The 14,013-nt window shown below is 53.1% G+C and overlaps 2 protein-coding genes and 1 long non-coding RNA gene across 3 annotated transcripts; 2 read left to right on the top strand and 1 right to left on the bottom strand.

The window, feature by feature from the left end:
* Window positions 1–600: 600 nt before the first annotated feature.
* Window positions 601–9,282, top strand: CD79B (CD79b molecule). The gene is made up of 6 exons (XM_083809085.1): window positions 601–803; window positions 2,389–2,442; window positions 3,075–3,386; window positions 3,879–3,997; window positions 4,301–4,342; window positions 4,657–9,282. The coding sequence occupies exons 1-6, from the start codon at window positions 737–739 to the stop codon at window positions 4,753–4,755; spliced, it is 693 nt and encodes a 230-aa protein (XP_083665211.1). The 5' UTR covers window positions 601–736; the 3' UTR covers window positions 4,756–9,282.
* A 155-nt stretch (window positions 9,283–9,437) lies between these two features.
* On the top strand, window positions 9,438–13,987 carry LOC310885575 (somatotropin). Its single transcript, XM_083809090.1, has 5 exons — window positions 9,438–9,587; window positions 11,092–11,255; window positions 11,923–12,036; window positions 12,399–12,560; window positions 13,683–13,987. Exons 1-5 carry the CDS (start codon window positions 9,578–9,580, stop codon window positions 13,881–13,883), a joined length of 651 nt encoding a protein of 216 aa, XP_083665216.1. The 5' UTR covers window positions 9,438–9,577; the 3' UTR covers window positions 13,884–13,987.
* LOC310885576 lies at window positions 9,581–11,916 on the bottom strand. The gene is made up of 2 exons (XR_014574856.1): window positions 11,779–11,916; window positions 9,581–10,813 (listed from the first exon to the last, which is right to left on the bottom strand). It is a non-coding gene; the product is annotated as an uncharacterized lncRNA (long non-coding RNA).
* Window positions 13,988–14,013: the final 26 nt, after the last annotated feature.

The raw sequence follows: 14,013 nt of genomic DNA, 5'->3' as shown, positions 1-14,013 counted from the left end.
TCACCCAAGGAGGGGGCTCTGTGTCTTGGACATCCTGTCTAGGCTTTACCCTTACCTGGATGGGCAGCCCTGGGGACACTTTGGGGTGCTGGGGACAGGGGCTGTGCACCGATGCCACCAAATCTGCAGCGAGCAGGAGAAACCCACAACCCGCCTCCTTCCCGCACTTCATGTGCTGCTCTGACCTCGCAGCCACTGGTCCAGCCTCCACCACTGCCTGTGGCTTCGTTCCCCATCTCCTGCAGGGCAGAGCCCGTGCTGTTAGGGAGCTGGGGTGTGATCCTGCCTCGCCTGGGGTAACCCCATCCCCTGCCCTGTGCCACGGAGCCGTGCTGGTGCCAGCACCCCCTCCCTGTGCTGCACCTCTGCCAGCCCGGGCATGGAGTTGGCGAGCGCTCCACGGACAGGCTCACCTCCACTGGGGGTGCAGAGCCACTGGCCTCGGTCCCCTCCCTCAAATAACTCTGCCATGGCAAGCACGGCCCGAGGACACGAGGCTGGACAAGGCAAGGGCGGGCACAGCAACGGCCGCCCCAGCGTCTGCGCCGCATTCAAAACCAGCCCCAGGGAAAGTCCCCACCGCATCCGATTTACATGAGCAGGAAAGACGCCGTCTTGCGTAGCAGCAGCTTTGCCATTTTTAGGTGCAAAGGCCAAGCTGGTTGGAGCAGCCGTGGTGTTTTTGCAGAAGCAAGGGTCAGCGACTGGATGCTTCCCTGTTGTTTGTGGTGAAAAAATGGCTGATTTCTGCAGGAGGCTCTGGGTGCTCCAGGCAAACCTCTGGCTGATGGCCCTGGCTGCAGGTAGGCATTCAGCGCGGGCTTTGCATTGTAGAGGGTTGAAGGAGCAAGAAAGCATGCACACTGGCATGTGTCCCTTGCCTTGTGCATTGAGGGACTCCATCCACATCTGGCTTTAAATAATTTAAACTTTGCAGGTTATGAGCTTTTGCACAAAGCCAGCCCGGGGCTGGGACAGGGCGCAGGAGCTGGTGGGCAGCTGGGACCAAGGAACTGGGGAGCCGGGTGCCGAGTGGGTGCAGAGTATTCATGGCTGTGGTGGCAGGAAAGAAGGGTTTTCTTCACCATTTATTGTTCTTGGAGGCCGGAGGATGGGCACAAGCTGGGGTCAGCACATCACTGAGGCCAGGGCCAAGCCACCTGCCTTTACTCCACAGGGCTGCGTGTCCAAGAGTGGAGGAGAAATGGGAGGAAAAAGGCTTTTGGGGTTGACCTGGGGGGTCAGTGTGAACATCCCTATGCTGTTCCCTTTGAATCCCCATGGAGAAGCAGCCTTTCAACCCAGGACATGGCTCCCGTCCCCTTCCTCCCCATCCTTGATGCAGGGGCACCCACAAACCCTGCAGCAGCCCCCACCCTCGTCTTCAGGCTGAGGAACGTGTGCCCTTGGGGGAAAATCATGTAAAAGGCTGCTGTTGGGTAGCCACCGCGCAGATTTGATGTGGCAAGGGTTCATCCTTACTCTCAGGGTGGCTTCAGAGAAGGTGGGGAAAGCTCGAGCTGCTTGTGGATGCAATGGAAATCTTGCCTTTGGAGGGTCTGAAGGCTGCAAGGTGAGGAGCCAGCTTGGTCGTCATTCAGAAACAGCAGCAGAACTCAGAGAGCGAAGCCCCAGCTGCAGGTGGCAGGGACAGGAACCCAGCACACAGGCTGGACAAGGGGCATCTCTGCATTGTAAAATGAGACGAGGCCAGAAGGGAGAATTTGTCTGCAGGGGGGCAGGCACTGGAGACAAACTGGGCAGCCTGGTCCCAGGCAAGTCTCTGGAGCCAGCAAGTCCCCACCACGCTGCTCATCGGGGCGGGAAGGTCTGCAGCGGGGCAGCAAAGTGTGGGGCAAAGCTCAGGCTGGGGAATTGGCTTCTTGTTCTTCTTCTTATTATTATTCTCTTCTTCTGGGGGGCTCTGCAGCAGCCCCAGCACGCTGGAGGTGGTGCAGCCCCCACCTCCATGCCAGCTGCCCTGCAGCAGGGCTTGGCGAACGCTCCCCGAGCGGACGGAGCTGGGCGCTGAAGCGGCGCGGCAAACAGGGCTGGTGCTTCCTGCCCAGCTGCAGCAAGAGGAACTGGGCACCCACGGGGCAGCGCGCTCCTCGCCCCGGCCCAGCCCATTTTAATAGCAAAGGCAGGTTTCACCGGGTTGTCAACCAGAAAGCAGCTTACTTAATTCAGGAGATGGGGTGGAAATAGGAGGGTTTGTGCTCAAATGGCCTCTGAGTGGGGTCTGGTTGATGCTCCTGAGCTCGCTGCCCCATATGGGGAGGGTGTGAAGGACCCACCATGCGTGCCGTCCCATCTGGGATGTCCTCAGTGGGCTTCTCCTACAGGAGCCCTTGGCCAGCGTCTCAGGCCCCTTCTCCTGTCTTGCAGGTGGGATCTCAGCAGTCGGGAACAGCACCGGGAACAGCACCAGTAACAGCACAGGTAACATCTCAGACCCACTGGGCTCTTCCCTGTGTCCCCAGGGTCCCTCCCAACCCTCTGGCTGTGCCATGAGGCTGCCAGCCCCAGCAGAGCCACAGATGTCCCCAGAGCCCTTCCCAGGCTGCAACCTCCTCCGGGGCATCTCCCTCCCCTGCTCTCCCTCTGCAAAGCCGGATCCGTTTTGTCTTTCCTAAGGACGTGAGCATTTTAACTAAGCATTTGCAGAGTGCATTGGGTGATCGGGCCATGGCTCGGGACCAGGTGATAGAGGTGATGGGCTTGTGCACACAACGCTTGTGCCATTCCCACCCCCAGGATGCTGAGCATGAGCTCTGCCACCCAAACAAGTCCCAGCTCTGGGATGTGAAAACAGGCAAAACACAAATTTGAGCAAAATGAAAAAAAAAGTAGAAGTGATGGGGAGGGAAGCCAACTGGGGGTCTTGGCAAAGGCTCTGTGATGCATGCCAGTGCAGGCTGTAATCTGGGAGCCAAGCTGGGGCTAAGAAGGCATATGTATATAGAGATGGGTGGGAGCAGCAGAAAAAGTGTCCCAGTGAAGTCACTTCCACAAAAAATGGGTTTCCATTACAAGCACGTTGGCTTTACGTGCCCATCCTTGTCCCCTGGCAGGCAATGGGTGCCGAAAGCTGAACCAGCACCCGCGCTACGTGGCTGCCAAGAGGAACACACCCATCACCTTCATCTGCTACACCCAAGAGCCCCAGAGCATGCAGTGGTACAAGACATTGGAGGACAGCGATCAGATCTATGTGATGGACCAGAGCACCTCCCGCTTCAGCGTCAAGAGGAAAGAAAACTTCATCAACTTCACCATCTTCAGGATCAGATACGAGGACAACGGCATCTACGTGTGCGACAGGAAGAACCTCACGTCGGAGAACAAGCGGCCGCACATGTGCGGGACGGAGCTCAGAGTCATGGGTGAGTGGGAGCCCCCCGTCACCTCCACCGCTGGTGTGTGACCTCCACGCGCTTTTCCTGCTTCCCCCCTCCACGTGAAGCCCACATCACACTCCTGGCACCCACCTTTCCCGTGCTGGTGGAACCCCTTCAGACACAACCGTAGGTGCTCCACCACGTGGCAGATGTTTCTTTGTGTGCGAGACAACCCCCCAGGTTTGCCTTGGCATGTCCATCCCATATAAATGCATCCCAGGGAGTGCATTGCCCTAAAAAATCCCATTTTTCCCAGTTCTGGTCAGTGGTGGGTCTTTTCCAGGGTGTCCCATTCCAGAACTGGTCCCTGCTGCCAGCCTCGGGGGGTTGCAATGCCCTGGTCCCTTCCAAGAGACACCACCCCAGTCCCTTCCCCTGCTCTGACACAAACCTGTGGTCATGCTGAGCTCGTCCCTGTTCCCTGGGAGCCTGGCATGGAGACGGGGCTCAGGGCTCTCTCTGTGCTGCTGCTCCCAGGTCACAGCAACATCCAGCAGATCCAGAGCAGGAACACCCTGAAAGACGCCATCATCATCATCCAGTCCGTCCTGCTGGTTGTCTTCATCAGCGTCCCCATGCTCCTCTTCCTAGACAAAGTGAGTGGCAGCATCGCCAGCAGCGGGGACGTCCCCGGCTCCACCGCCGCGGTGCTCACAGCAGTGCCCCGTGTCCTGGGCAGGGCAGCGAGGGCACTGCTGGGGCCAGGATGGGCAAGGACCAGGTTTGGGGACATGGCTACCTGAAAAAAGCACCTGAAGTGGAGTGGGGGGACTGTCCAGATTTGCCTGTGGAGGCCATGGGGCCTGGCCTTGGGAGGGGGGTGGAGGATCCCAGCGCAGGCTGCACCAGCTATTGTGGGAGTGCTGGTGACACCCAACCTGTGACTCTCCTCTCTATAGGGTGAAGGCAAAGAGAGCCCTGACGAGGACCACACCTATGAGGTAATGCTCAATTAATTATAGAAATACCTCTGTAATATCAGTCTGAGCCTTGAAACAGCCAGTTATGCCCTTGCTGGGTGCCTGCTAGGTACAGCAGCCCTCGCAGGGCACACAGGGCACGTTCCTCCGAAGTGCTTGCTGCTCCTTGGCCATAGAGCAGCTTGTAGACCCCAAGCCAAGCTCTAAGCACATTCACCCATCTGTCTCCATCTCCCCTTCCAGAAGCTGCCCTGATCCCTGGGGGAGCACTCTGGAGATGGGTCCCCACTTGGGGGTCCCCCTCCTGTGTCTCAACCTCCTTCCTCTCGGCGCAGGGTCTGGAGGTGGAGCAGATGGCCACCTACGAGGACATCACTCCTTTCCGTGACGTGAAGGCCAAATGGACGGTCGGGGAACACCCAGGGGAGGAGTGAGGGGTCCCACACCCACCGCCAGGCCGGCACCGGTGGCACCGCTCCCTGCCAGCACCGCGCCAGTGCCCCGTGGGGACAGGCACCCGGGTCCCGATCTGCCACCACGGACCTTCAGCCGCCTCCAGCAGCCCTGCACAGAGCTCGAGTCTCGCTGCCCTTCGGTGCTCACTGCACCCCCCAAGACTGTCCTGCCCTGGCTGCTGCTCTTACTGCCCCGCTGCTGAACCCCTAAAGCCCATGTAGATATTAGGAGCCAACCCCAGCCCCCTGGTCGCCAGCAGCCCCGATCCCCAGGCAGCCCCACATCACGCTCTGAGCTCCTGCGTGGCCACCACAATGGCAGTACGGTGCTGGGTGCTGGGGCTCCTCTGTCCCCACCACCTCCTGGAAGGAGAGGACCACGCTTGATCACTCCCCATGCTGCAAGGACCCTTGTGGGCTGTGAGACCCCGCTGTGGGCCCTGTACTCCTGGCAGTGGAGCCAAGGTGAGCAGCACCATGGGGGTGCTATAAGTAGATTTGGGGCCACTGTTTAGGTCTCGAGCCATAGACGTGCCCAGCAGGCCAAGCTGGAAGTTGTACAAGCTGGAAGATCCTCTGAAAGTGCCTCGTTCTCTCCAAAGACTACAGAAAGGCTGGGGAGGCAGCCCCCACCTGGAGGGTCTTGCACAGGTCTTGCTCCTCACCAGGCAAGAGCTGGCCTGTGTCAGAAGGACGTCCCCTTGGTGAGGGACAAGTGCAACCTCAGAACCTATGGGAAAGATTTAAAGTGTGGGACACAGGTGTACGACTGCTTTTTCAAGCCGTAATAAAGGTAATGGGTAAATTCACATCCTGCACCTCCCGTTCCAGGCATCCAAGCTGCGTCTTGCCGTGCCTGATCCAGGGGTGTCCTGGTGGCACGTCCTGGTGCCACCCCACCATAACCCTGGTGCCAGGGTCTGTGGGATGTCTGGGAACAAGGAGCAGCTTTCTGTGGGTTCCGCTCAGGCAGCTGGAAACCAAATTTCACCCCTTCAGGGCCCCAAGCGCAGGCAGGGATGTGAAGTCGAGAGCAGCCGTGGGCTCTGCTGGAAGCGCCGGCTGAGCACTCACGGGGGGACCACTGCGGCCCCAAGACGTCAGTGCTGAGCCTGGGACGAGACAAAAACCACCGCCAGGAACCGAAGCAGGAGGAACAGGGCCCAATGCCAGGAGCAAAGAGCTGAGCTCTGCTCCAGCTACATCTGCTCTTGCAAGAAAAGCTAGAAAACATCTGGAGAGGAGCACAACGGCACTAACTGGTTCTGTTAATAAAAACCGTTTTGGCACGGCAGCAGCAGGCGTGCGGGTGATGGGGCTCAGGGCTGGCTGGGCACACAACACCGGGGCTTTCACTGCCGGGGGGGTCCCCAAAGGCATGGGGAGCCCATCACGGTGGGTTTGACAGTACGAAGCTGGACAAGGCAGGACACCAGGGTGACGGGCATCAGGGGGGTGACAACAACTGTGAGGCTGAAAGATGAGACCTCCCCAAGTCATGGACAGCCAACAAAAAAAGCTAGAGTAAAATTACGAGCAAATAGGGAACAGGCTGGTTCTTGTTTACTGGTAAATCAGCTTAATGGAAAACTGGGATTCAATCTAAATAGCAAAAAAACAGCATTTTAAGGTTGTTTTTTATTAGTTAAATAAGCTATCCTAAACTGGCTACATATACATGTATTTAAATGTTACTTAAACGTGTCTTGTAAATTTGATTAACTGAAGGAGTACTCACAGTGAGGGAAATGAATTCCTGGTTTCCATGTTTGCCAAGATTTTAGGACTAGCAAGGCTCATCCCTCCATGCCTTGTTTTCAGTTACAAAATGGGAGAGGAAGGCAAATTTCCCGGCCTTCCCAATTCCCAACTGGTTTCTCAGCTCTGTGTAAACAACTCACTCAACTGACTTAACCGAATCACACGAAAGACAGAGAATTTGCTGTTTGCATCTGGAGAGGAAGCAATGTCAAAAGCAGTTTCGGCGACCCCAGTTCCGCTCTGCCGCTTGGCTACTCTCTTAGCCCAGGGCCTTAGCTTCCTTTAAAACGCCAGAAGCAAATAAGTATTTCTGTACTGCTAGGGGTTTACTTTAATTGCTTAGATTAGTTTCTGGGGAGTACAGAGATGGGTTTTAATTTTATACTGAAATAGGCTTGTATTTAAAATGCACTCAGTGTAATTAAATACATTTCAATATATACAGTCCAGGCTCTGTATCCTGATTCTTATCCCCACCATTGAAGTATGATTGGGCAGACAGTTGTTTTTAAGTCCCACTGGGCTGCAGTCCTGGACCTCCTTCAGCCTCATGATATCTGCCATTTAGAAACAGGCTGGGTGAAACTGAGCAGTCCTAGCTCCAGAAAATACACACACACACACAATTCAAACTGAGAAGGACTATTTACCTTCAGGGCAGTGAGCTAGCAAAGGCAGTCAACCATCACTTAAAGCCTCTATCATCGATCTTGTTACTGACGGAGCTACAGAGCCTGGGCTGTGGGCCAGCATCTGGCTCCTCAGTCAGGATTCACCGTTTGCAGGTCCCCGGCTGGGAACCTCTGCACAAAACCCCTCCTGGGGGGCCGGGAGGAGCCAGGGCGTACACACACCTCCACGGAAAGTTGCTTCATTTGTCCACAGGGCAAGGCGGGTGGACGTGGGACCACCCTGAAAAGAATGGAGGGTTTTTTTCTCTTTCAAATAAGAAAAGGAACTTGGAAATTACTGAGCCTCATGCTGCTTTGTGATGTTCTACTTTGGGTCGCACATGCGGGCACTTGGAAGCTAGAAAAATGCCAAGCTGATATTTGCAAGCTGCTTATGCAACTGTAATTGTGCCAGTGGCGTGTGTTTGCCCAGCCCAGGATCCCAGCCACGCACTGCCATTTCCACAAAGCTTCTGCCTCATTTAATGCACAGAAATTATGTGAGTGGGGAGAAAACAGACCTCAGGGGCACAGCCTGGAACATGCTGGCATCTCTGTGCTTGGCTCTAAGATGAAAATTGCTGGTTTAGCACCGTGCTTTTGCTAACAGAGCTGGAGGGGCAGCAGGGTAGCAAGTGATGGGCAGCAGTCTGGTGCAAGGTGCCGTATTAATCTAGCTGCAGTGGTAGAGCATCATCGCGAGCAGGCAGCAGAGCCTGTGCTGGCTGGCGGGGCTGCTGCTCTGCTCATCTCTGACGAATATTGACATATTTAAACACAATCTGAAGTAGAAAAACACACCCAGATGTTGCTGGCTATTGGGTGACCAGATACCTGATAGCTGCAGGACCCACTGTTCCCTTTTCTCTAGGGACTGACATTTACTCCGTGACACCACCATGCGAGTGAACACCCAGGGGCTTCTCGGAACAGATCACGCTCTCCCCAGCATGTTTATTAACGAGCTCTCGCACCCTCTGCTGCAGTGATGATGCTGCCTCATGGAAAGTGGAGCCGAAGCAGGGGGGCAGGCCAACCCAGGGGCTCGGGGAGCCGGAGCACTGCCCCTGACCGGGGAGCAAACAGGGCCCCGAACAAACACAGCGGTTTGGGGCACCCAGGGCCCTGGGAGGAAGGAAAAGTCCTTTAAGCACCACCACCCCCTGCCCACCCCCCCAGCTGTCCATCCCAGGTTCTGTCTTGTCTTGCTCAAAAGCAGGGTGTGTGCTGTGACCTCTGCTCTTCCCCATCTCCTCTCCCTCCTCTCCACACCAGCCCTCTGCTCAACGCAGAGATATTTCTCATTCCTGTCTCAGGCAAGAGCAGAAAGCAGCTGATGACCAGATCTTCTCACAGCTTTGCCCAGCTGAGGACGTGAGAAACCTCCCAGAGCTCTGGCACCTGGATTTGCAGCAGGCAGGCTGGTACCCAGTAACACACCTACATGTGACAGCTCTTCACCAAACCTGTGCCAGACAAACCAGCTGACCCCAGGGACCTTGTTCTGTCTCTGCCTGGGAACTGCCACGCTGTTTTTCAACAGGGGTTGATATCTCCTCTCCCAAAGCAGGGCTTTGCAAATTACTTCTGCAGTTCAATGCTTGAGCTGTTGCATGAGGGAAAAACACATTTGTTCTTAGGTGCTTTTAATGTCTTATGTAAGTAAAATAATGCGTTGGCTGAAAATTTGAATCAAACCATTACCTCAAGGAACAGAAATTGTTATTTTCCAAAAAAAAAAAAAAATCAACTTGTTCAAAATATCCCTTTTCCACAAAAACTATTTGTTGAATTTTGGTAGCATGACAGAAGTTATGTGGCAGAAACGTGGTTCATCTGGCAACATCCATCCAGCTCTATCCCCACTAACAATAAATGGGAAACCATCTCCTTTGCTTTATGTCAGAGGTCTCCCAAACTGGCTTGTCAGCCCTGTTAACTGTGGGCCAGACCCTGCCTGGAGCAGGCAGGAAAATTAGGAGCACTTTCTACCTATGTGGGGAAATTCCACCATGTAAAAGCACTGATCTGATTTGGAGTGGGTCTTCCCATGATGATAAAACCGTTATTTGCAATAAACAGCAGAATATGGAGAAATCATTCAGCACTAATTTCATCCCCAGGCAAACATCCTCCCCAACCTTTCCATCTATGTATAAATGACTACAATTAGGTAGCACCATTGCGAACACGCGTGCATTTATGCATGGAGAAGATATAGAGAGGTTGTTGTGATCATGAACACATACATACATTTTAAACAGACCCCCTACTATATAAGGGGTGTCTCAACAGTTGCCATTACCAGCCTAGATGAAAGGAAGAAACATTCACTTTCAAGCAACATCTGAGCAACTCTCCAGGCAGAAATGGCTCCAGGTACTCTTCTTTATTTCTGTTTACAAGGATTGACATTGTGGCTACAGGCAGCATTGTGTCTAAAGAAGGGCAACAAAGCTGGTGAAGGGTCTAGAGAACAAGTCTTACTAGGAGCAGCTCTGGGAGCTGGGGTTGTTTAGCTTGGAGAAAAGGTGGCTCAGGAGAGACCTTATCACACCCTACAATTACCTTAAAGGAGGTTGTAGCAAGGTGGGGATTGGGCTCTTCTCCCAAGCACCAAGTGGTAAGATGAGGGGAAATGGCCTCAAGTTGTGCCAGGGGAGGTTTAGGTTGGATATTAGAAGAAATTTCTTTACTGAAAGGGTTGTGTGGCATTGGAATGGGTCTGCCCGGGGAAGTGGTTGAGTCACTGTCCCTGGAGGTCTTCAAGAAACATGTAGATGTAGAAGTTAGTAGTATGTTTTCATGGTGGACTTGTCAGTATCAGGTTAAAGGTTGGACTAGATGGTCTTAGTGGTCTTTTCCAACCTGAATGATTCTATGAGTCTGATTATGTGCTTTGGGTGATGGGATACTATGATAGGATGGTACTGTGGCCCATATATGCTCAGTGCCTACCCTAAATTAAAATGTGGCAACTTAAAAATCAAGGAAAAAGAATAGTTTTCCCAACAGCGTGACTTTTAACCACGGATTGACTCAGGTATTCATTATGCTAATAATGCAAATGCAAGGGGCATTTAATGCTAAAGGCAAGGAGCAAGGAGAGGCTGGAGAACGAGAAGAAAAGACATGCAAGCCACAGCAGGAATAGTTATTACTAACATAAATAGTGGCAGGGATATTAAAACTCACATTCAAGGCTTAAGACGGGGATCAGGATGATGTCTAATGCCTATGTCCATGTCCTACAGGCTCCAGGGCATTCCTCCACAGAAGGGTGCTTGTTTGAGATTAACTTTGTGTCCATCTGTACTTACAGAGACCACTTGCGTGAGCTAGATGCCAGGGGTTAATAGCCTTTAGGCTTGTCAGGGATCACTGGATTCTACAGGTGTGTGCCAGAGAGCAGAAGTTTTCAGTTACAACACAGGTAATGCAGTCACTTTTCACCCTAGTGAAGGCAGACAGACAGTTTCATGTCAGCAGCACGGTGTAAAACAAGGCTACAGTGAGCTATTCCCAGTCCCTCCCCCGGTACTCACCATCCCGTTTGCTCATGCAGTGACAGGTGCATCATACTCCATTCATGAAGGCAAGACCCACTGAAAAACACGAGCGTGTTAAGGAACGACACAGGGACGCACTGCGGTTTTCATGGAGCAACAATCATTCTTAAGGCAGAAAAACACTGGGAGCAGCACAAGCCTCGAGGGCACATCCAGTAAAAGGGGATGGGGTTTCACTGGAGGGCTAAGATCATGTATGAACACAAACAAGCCATTCTTTAGGGTTAGCACAGGCAGAAGAGGCCAGGAAGTAATATGCAGGTGCCACCCTCACTGAAGGACAGTTAACACCACTCCTCTCCACTTTGCTGCAGGGTCGTGGTTTTCTCCTCTCGTCATCACTGTGATCACCCTGGGATTGCAGTGGCCACAAGAAGTTGCCACCTTCCCAGCCATGCCCCTTTCCAACCTGTTTGCCAACGCTGTGCTGAGGGCTCAGCACCTCCACCTCCTGGCCGCAGAGACGTACAAAGAGTTCGTAAGTGTCACAGCCTCCGGGCATCTCCTCATTAACCTGATGTTTTCAGGACCATACCACGGCTTCCCACCCAGCCCAATTTTCTAGAAACAGATACATTTCAACTACTGGTGTCCTCTGTCAGATCCTGAGGAGGAAAAAGCAGTCTTAATGGGATAGAACCGGTCTCTACCAGCCTGTCTCCTCCTCACAGCTCTCTGCCTCCACCCCTGATCCTCCTCATGGCCACAGCTGCCCACACCCAAACCCACCACTCAGAGCCAGCTGCCTCAAAGAGAAACCCAGTCCTGGGAGCTGTGGGGAGCAGCAGGCATTTTGCAATTCTTTCCTGTGACAGTAACCTACGGCACTGACTTGAAGCTATCCATCTTCTGCTTTGGCCAGAGCTGTCCAAGGGGGTCATCTGCTCCTCAGGAGAACGCAGTCCATATGGTCTGTGTTCACCTCAGCACTTTGGCTTAGTGCAAGCAAGAGCTAGAGGTCCAGTAGCTACTGTGCCAACATGTGATTTCCAGCTTCCTACCTGCCAGTCCTGTAGAGACACACTTCACGTCTCACATTTCTTTCTTGAAAAGAGCAACCTGTCAGGACAGCTTGAGGAAAGAGTCAACGCTCTTCTCCCAGTACACGGCCAACAGATCTGAGTGTATTTGGGATGTCTCCACAGGAACGCAGCTATATTCCGGAGGACCAGAGACACACCAACAAGAATTCCCAGGCATTCTGTTACTCAGAAACCATCCCAGCTCCCACTGGGAAGGATGATGCCCAGCAGAAATCAGTAAGTTGTCTCCCCTGGGCAAGCGCAGAACTCTTTTAAGGAACAGAGCGTTTCATCTGTGAGCACTTCAGTGCTTGCTGAGGTATCACTCCTCTCCCCTTGTACTATTTACACCTGCATGCAAAAAGAAAGACACCTTTGGGTTAGACTATAAATCATACCCCCACCCCAAAGAGTAACTGTTGTCAGAACAGGATGTATGTCTGTACGCCTGGTGCTCCTCAGTCTCTAACACTTGCCAAAGCTGCAGAAGCAGTGGCACACCCATGTCACCTCTGGGCTGTTTCAGAAGGAGCAAGACACACAGGTAACATTACAGAACACCTCACCTGCACACCTTTGACCCCCTCTTTTAATTTCAGGACATGGAGCTTCTTCGGTTTTCACTGGTTCTCATCCAGTCCTGGTTGACCCCAGTGCAATACCTAAGCAAGGTGTTCACAAACAATCTGGTTTTTGGCACCTCAGACAGAGTGTTTGAAAAACTAAAGGACCTGGAAGAAGGGATCCAAGCTCTGATGAGGGTAAGTTGCAGCAGGTAGCACGATTACGGAGTAACAGCGATCTCCTAGACACAGGGCACTGAGCTCTCAGGGTCTTCTACAGGATCCAAAGACCATGAGAAGTCTCCCCACTTTCCACTCCAAAGACCATTGGCATCCTTTGGACTGGGTTACTTTAACATAGTCACACCACAACACTCCACTGCACACAATTTATCACTGGGAGCATGAGAAAACTTGTACCAGACGTTAACAGCACTGCCATAACCACTCATAGCAGCACAGGCCAGGAAGATCACAACACTCTAGACTCAGTCTTTACAAACCCAGCACCAAAGAATACTCCATTGGTTAAACCTGCTGTTAAACCTGATGTTTGCCCTATCTCCCCATAAAACACTTTAAAGCGAAGCAAATTTTGCAGAGTTCTGCATACTGACTTCCAAGACTCGAGACATTTTATAAAAACAACCCATATAAGTCTGCGTACTGATGGAAGCCTATACTCTGATGTTTCTCTCTTATATTACATTTAAATTAACATAGCATGCAGACAACTGACAGCTGGAGAATGTTCTTCTTCAGAACGGTTACTTTGGGCTTTGTTATCTTAAATGACATTACTTATTGTCTGTCAGGATCCCATCTTAGATTTGCTCAGCATCACCACAGCTAGAGCCCCAAGACCTGTATCCATGTGATGTAAGTCTGGACAATGAATTTCATCATCCAGCACCTAAATAACTACAAAAGTCAGGCACTGAGAGTAAACAGAGATCTTCTGTCCTGACTGCAGTCTGTAGCATTTCCAGGTTTTGCTCTCCGTTTGATATAAGCTTGGACAATGGGAAGCAGTACACAGAAACCAGACAACGATCACACTTTAGCCCTTTTACCACCCTGTTTACTGAACAAAAACGGTGAGCAAAGCGGGGCAGGAGGAGAGGCGGACTGCAGCTCCAGCTGCACGTGGCTTGGGTCTGGCTTCAAGCTCTGGTCCCTGGAAAAGTGGGAGGAAAGAGAGCGTTACTGACCCCTCTCATGACCTCCTCCCCTCCAGTGGCTACGGCCAGACCCTGCTTCCTTGCCCCAGTTTTAAGAGCCCCCGGTGCCAGCTCAGCCCCGGCCCTTTCCCTCCTGCAGGAGCTGGAGGACCGGAGCCCGCGGGGCCCGCAGATCCTCAAGCCCACCTACGACAAGTTCGACATCCACCTGCGCAACGAGGACGCCCTGCTGAAGAACTACGGGCTGCTCTCCTGCTTCAAGAAGGACCTGCACAAGGTGGAGACCTACCTGAAGGTGATGAAGTGCCGGCGCTTCGGAGAGAGCAACTGCACCATCTGAGGCCGGGACGGCCGCCCTCCATCTCGGCCCCTCGCTGCGGGCCTGCCCCGTCCCCCGTCACGAAAATCGCTCTGCCCCGAGGAGAATAAACCCGCTACCGCTGAGCTGTGCCTGTCTGCCTGCCTGGGGG

Source organism: Anser anser (assembly GCF_964211835.1).
Source record: "Anser anser genome assembly, chromosome: 23".
Classification (NCBI taxonomy): Eukaryota; Metazoa; Chordata; class Aves; order Anseriformes; family Anatidae; genus Anser; species Anser anser.
The sequence above is the reverse complement of the archived record's forward strand: the minus strand, read 5'-3'. Positions and strand labels throughout refer to the sequence as shown.

Bases quoted from the DNA above. Each gene is read 5' to 3' on its own strand.
- CD79B (XM_083809085.1), top strand. From the start codon at position 737: ATGGCTGATTTCTGCAGGAGGCTCTGGGTGCTCCAGGCAAACCTCTGG. The intron at 804-2,388 runs GTAGGCATTCAG...CCTGTCTTGCAG, and splicing joins GCTGATGGCCCTGGCTGCAG to GTGGGATCTCAGCAGTCGGG. The intron at 3,998-4,300 runs GTGAGTGGCAGC...TCCTCTCTATAG, and splicing joins TGCTCCTCTTCCTAGACAAA to GGTGAAGGCAAAGAGAGCCC.
- LOC310885575 (XM_083809090.1), top strand. The intron at 12,037-12,398 runs GTAAGTTGTCTC...TTTTAATTTCAG, and splicing joins ATGATGCCCAGCAGAAATCA to GACATGGAGCTTCTTCGGTT. The intron at 12,561-13,682 runs GTAAGTTGCAGC...TCCCTCCTGCAG, and splicing joins GGATCCAAGCTCTGATGAGG to GAGCTGGAGGACCGGAGCCC.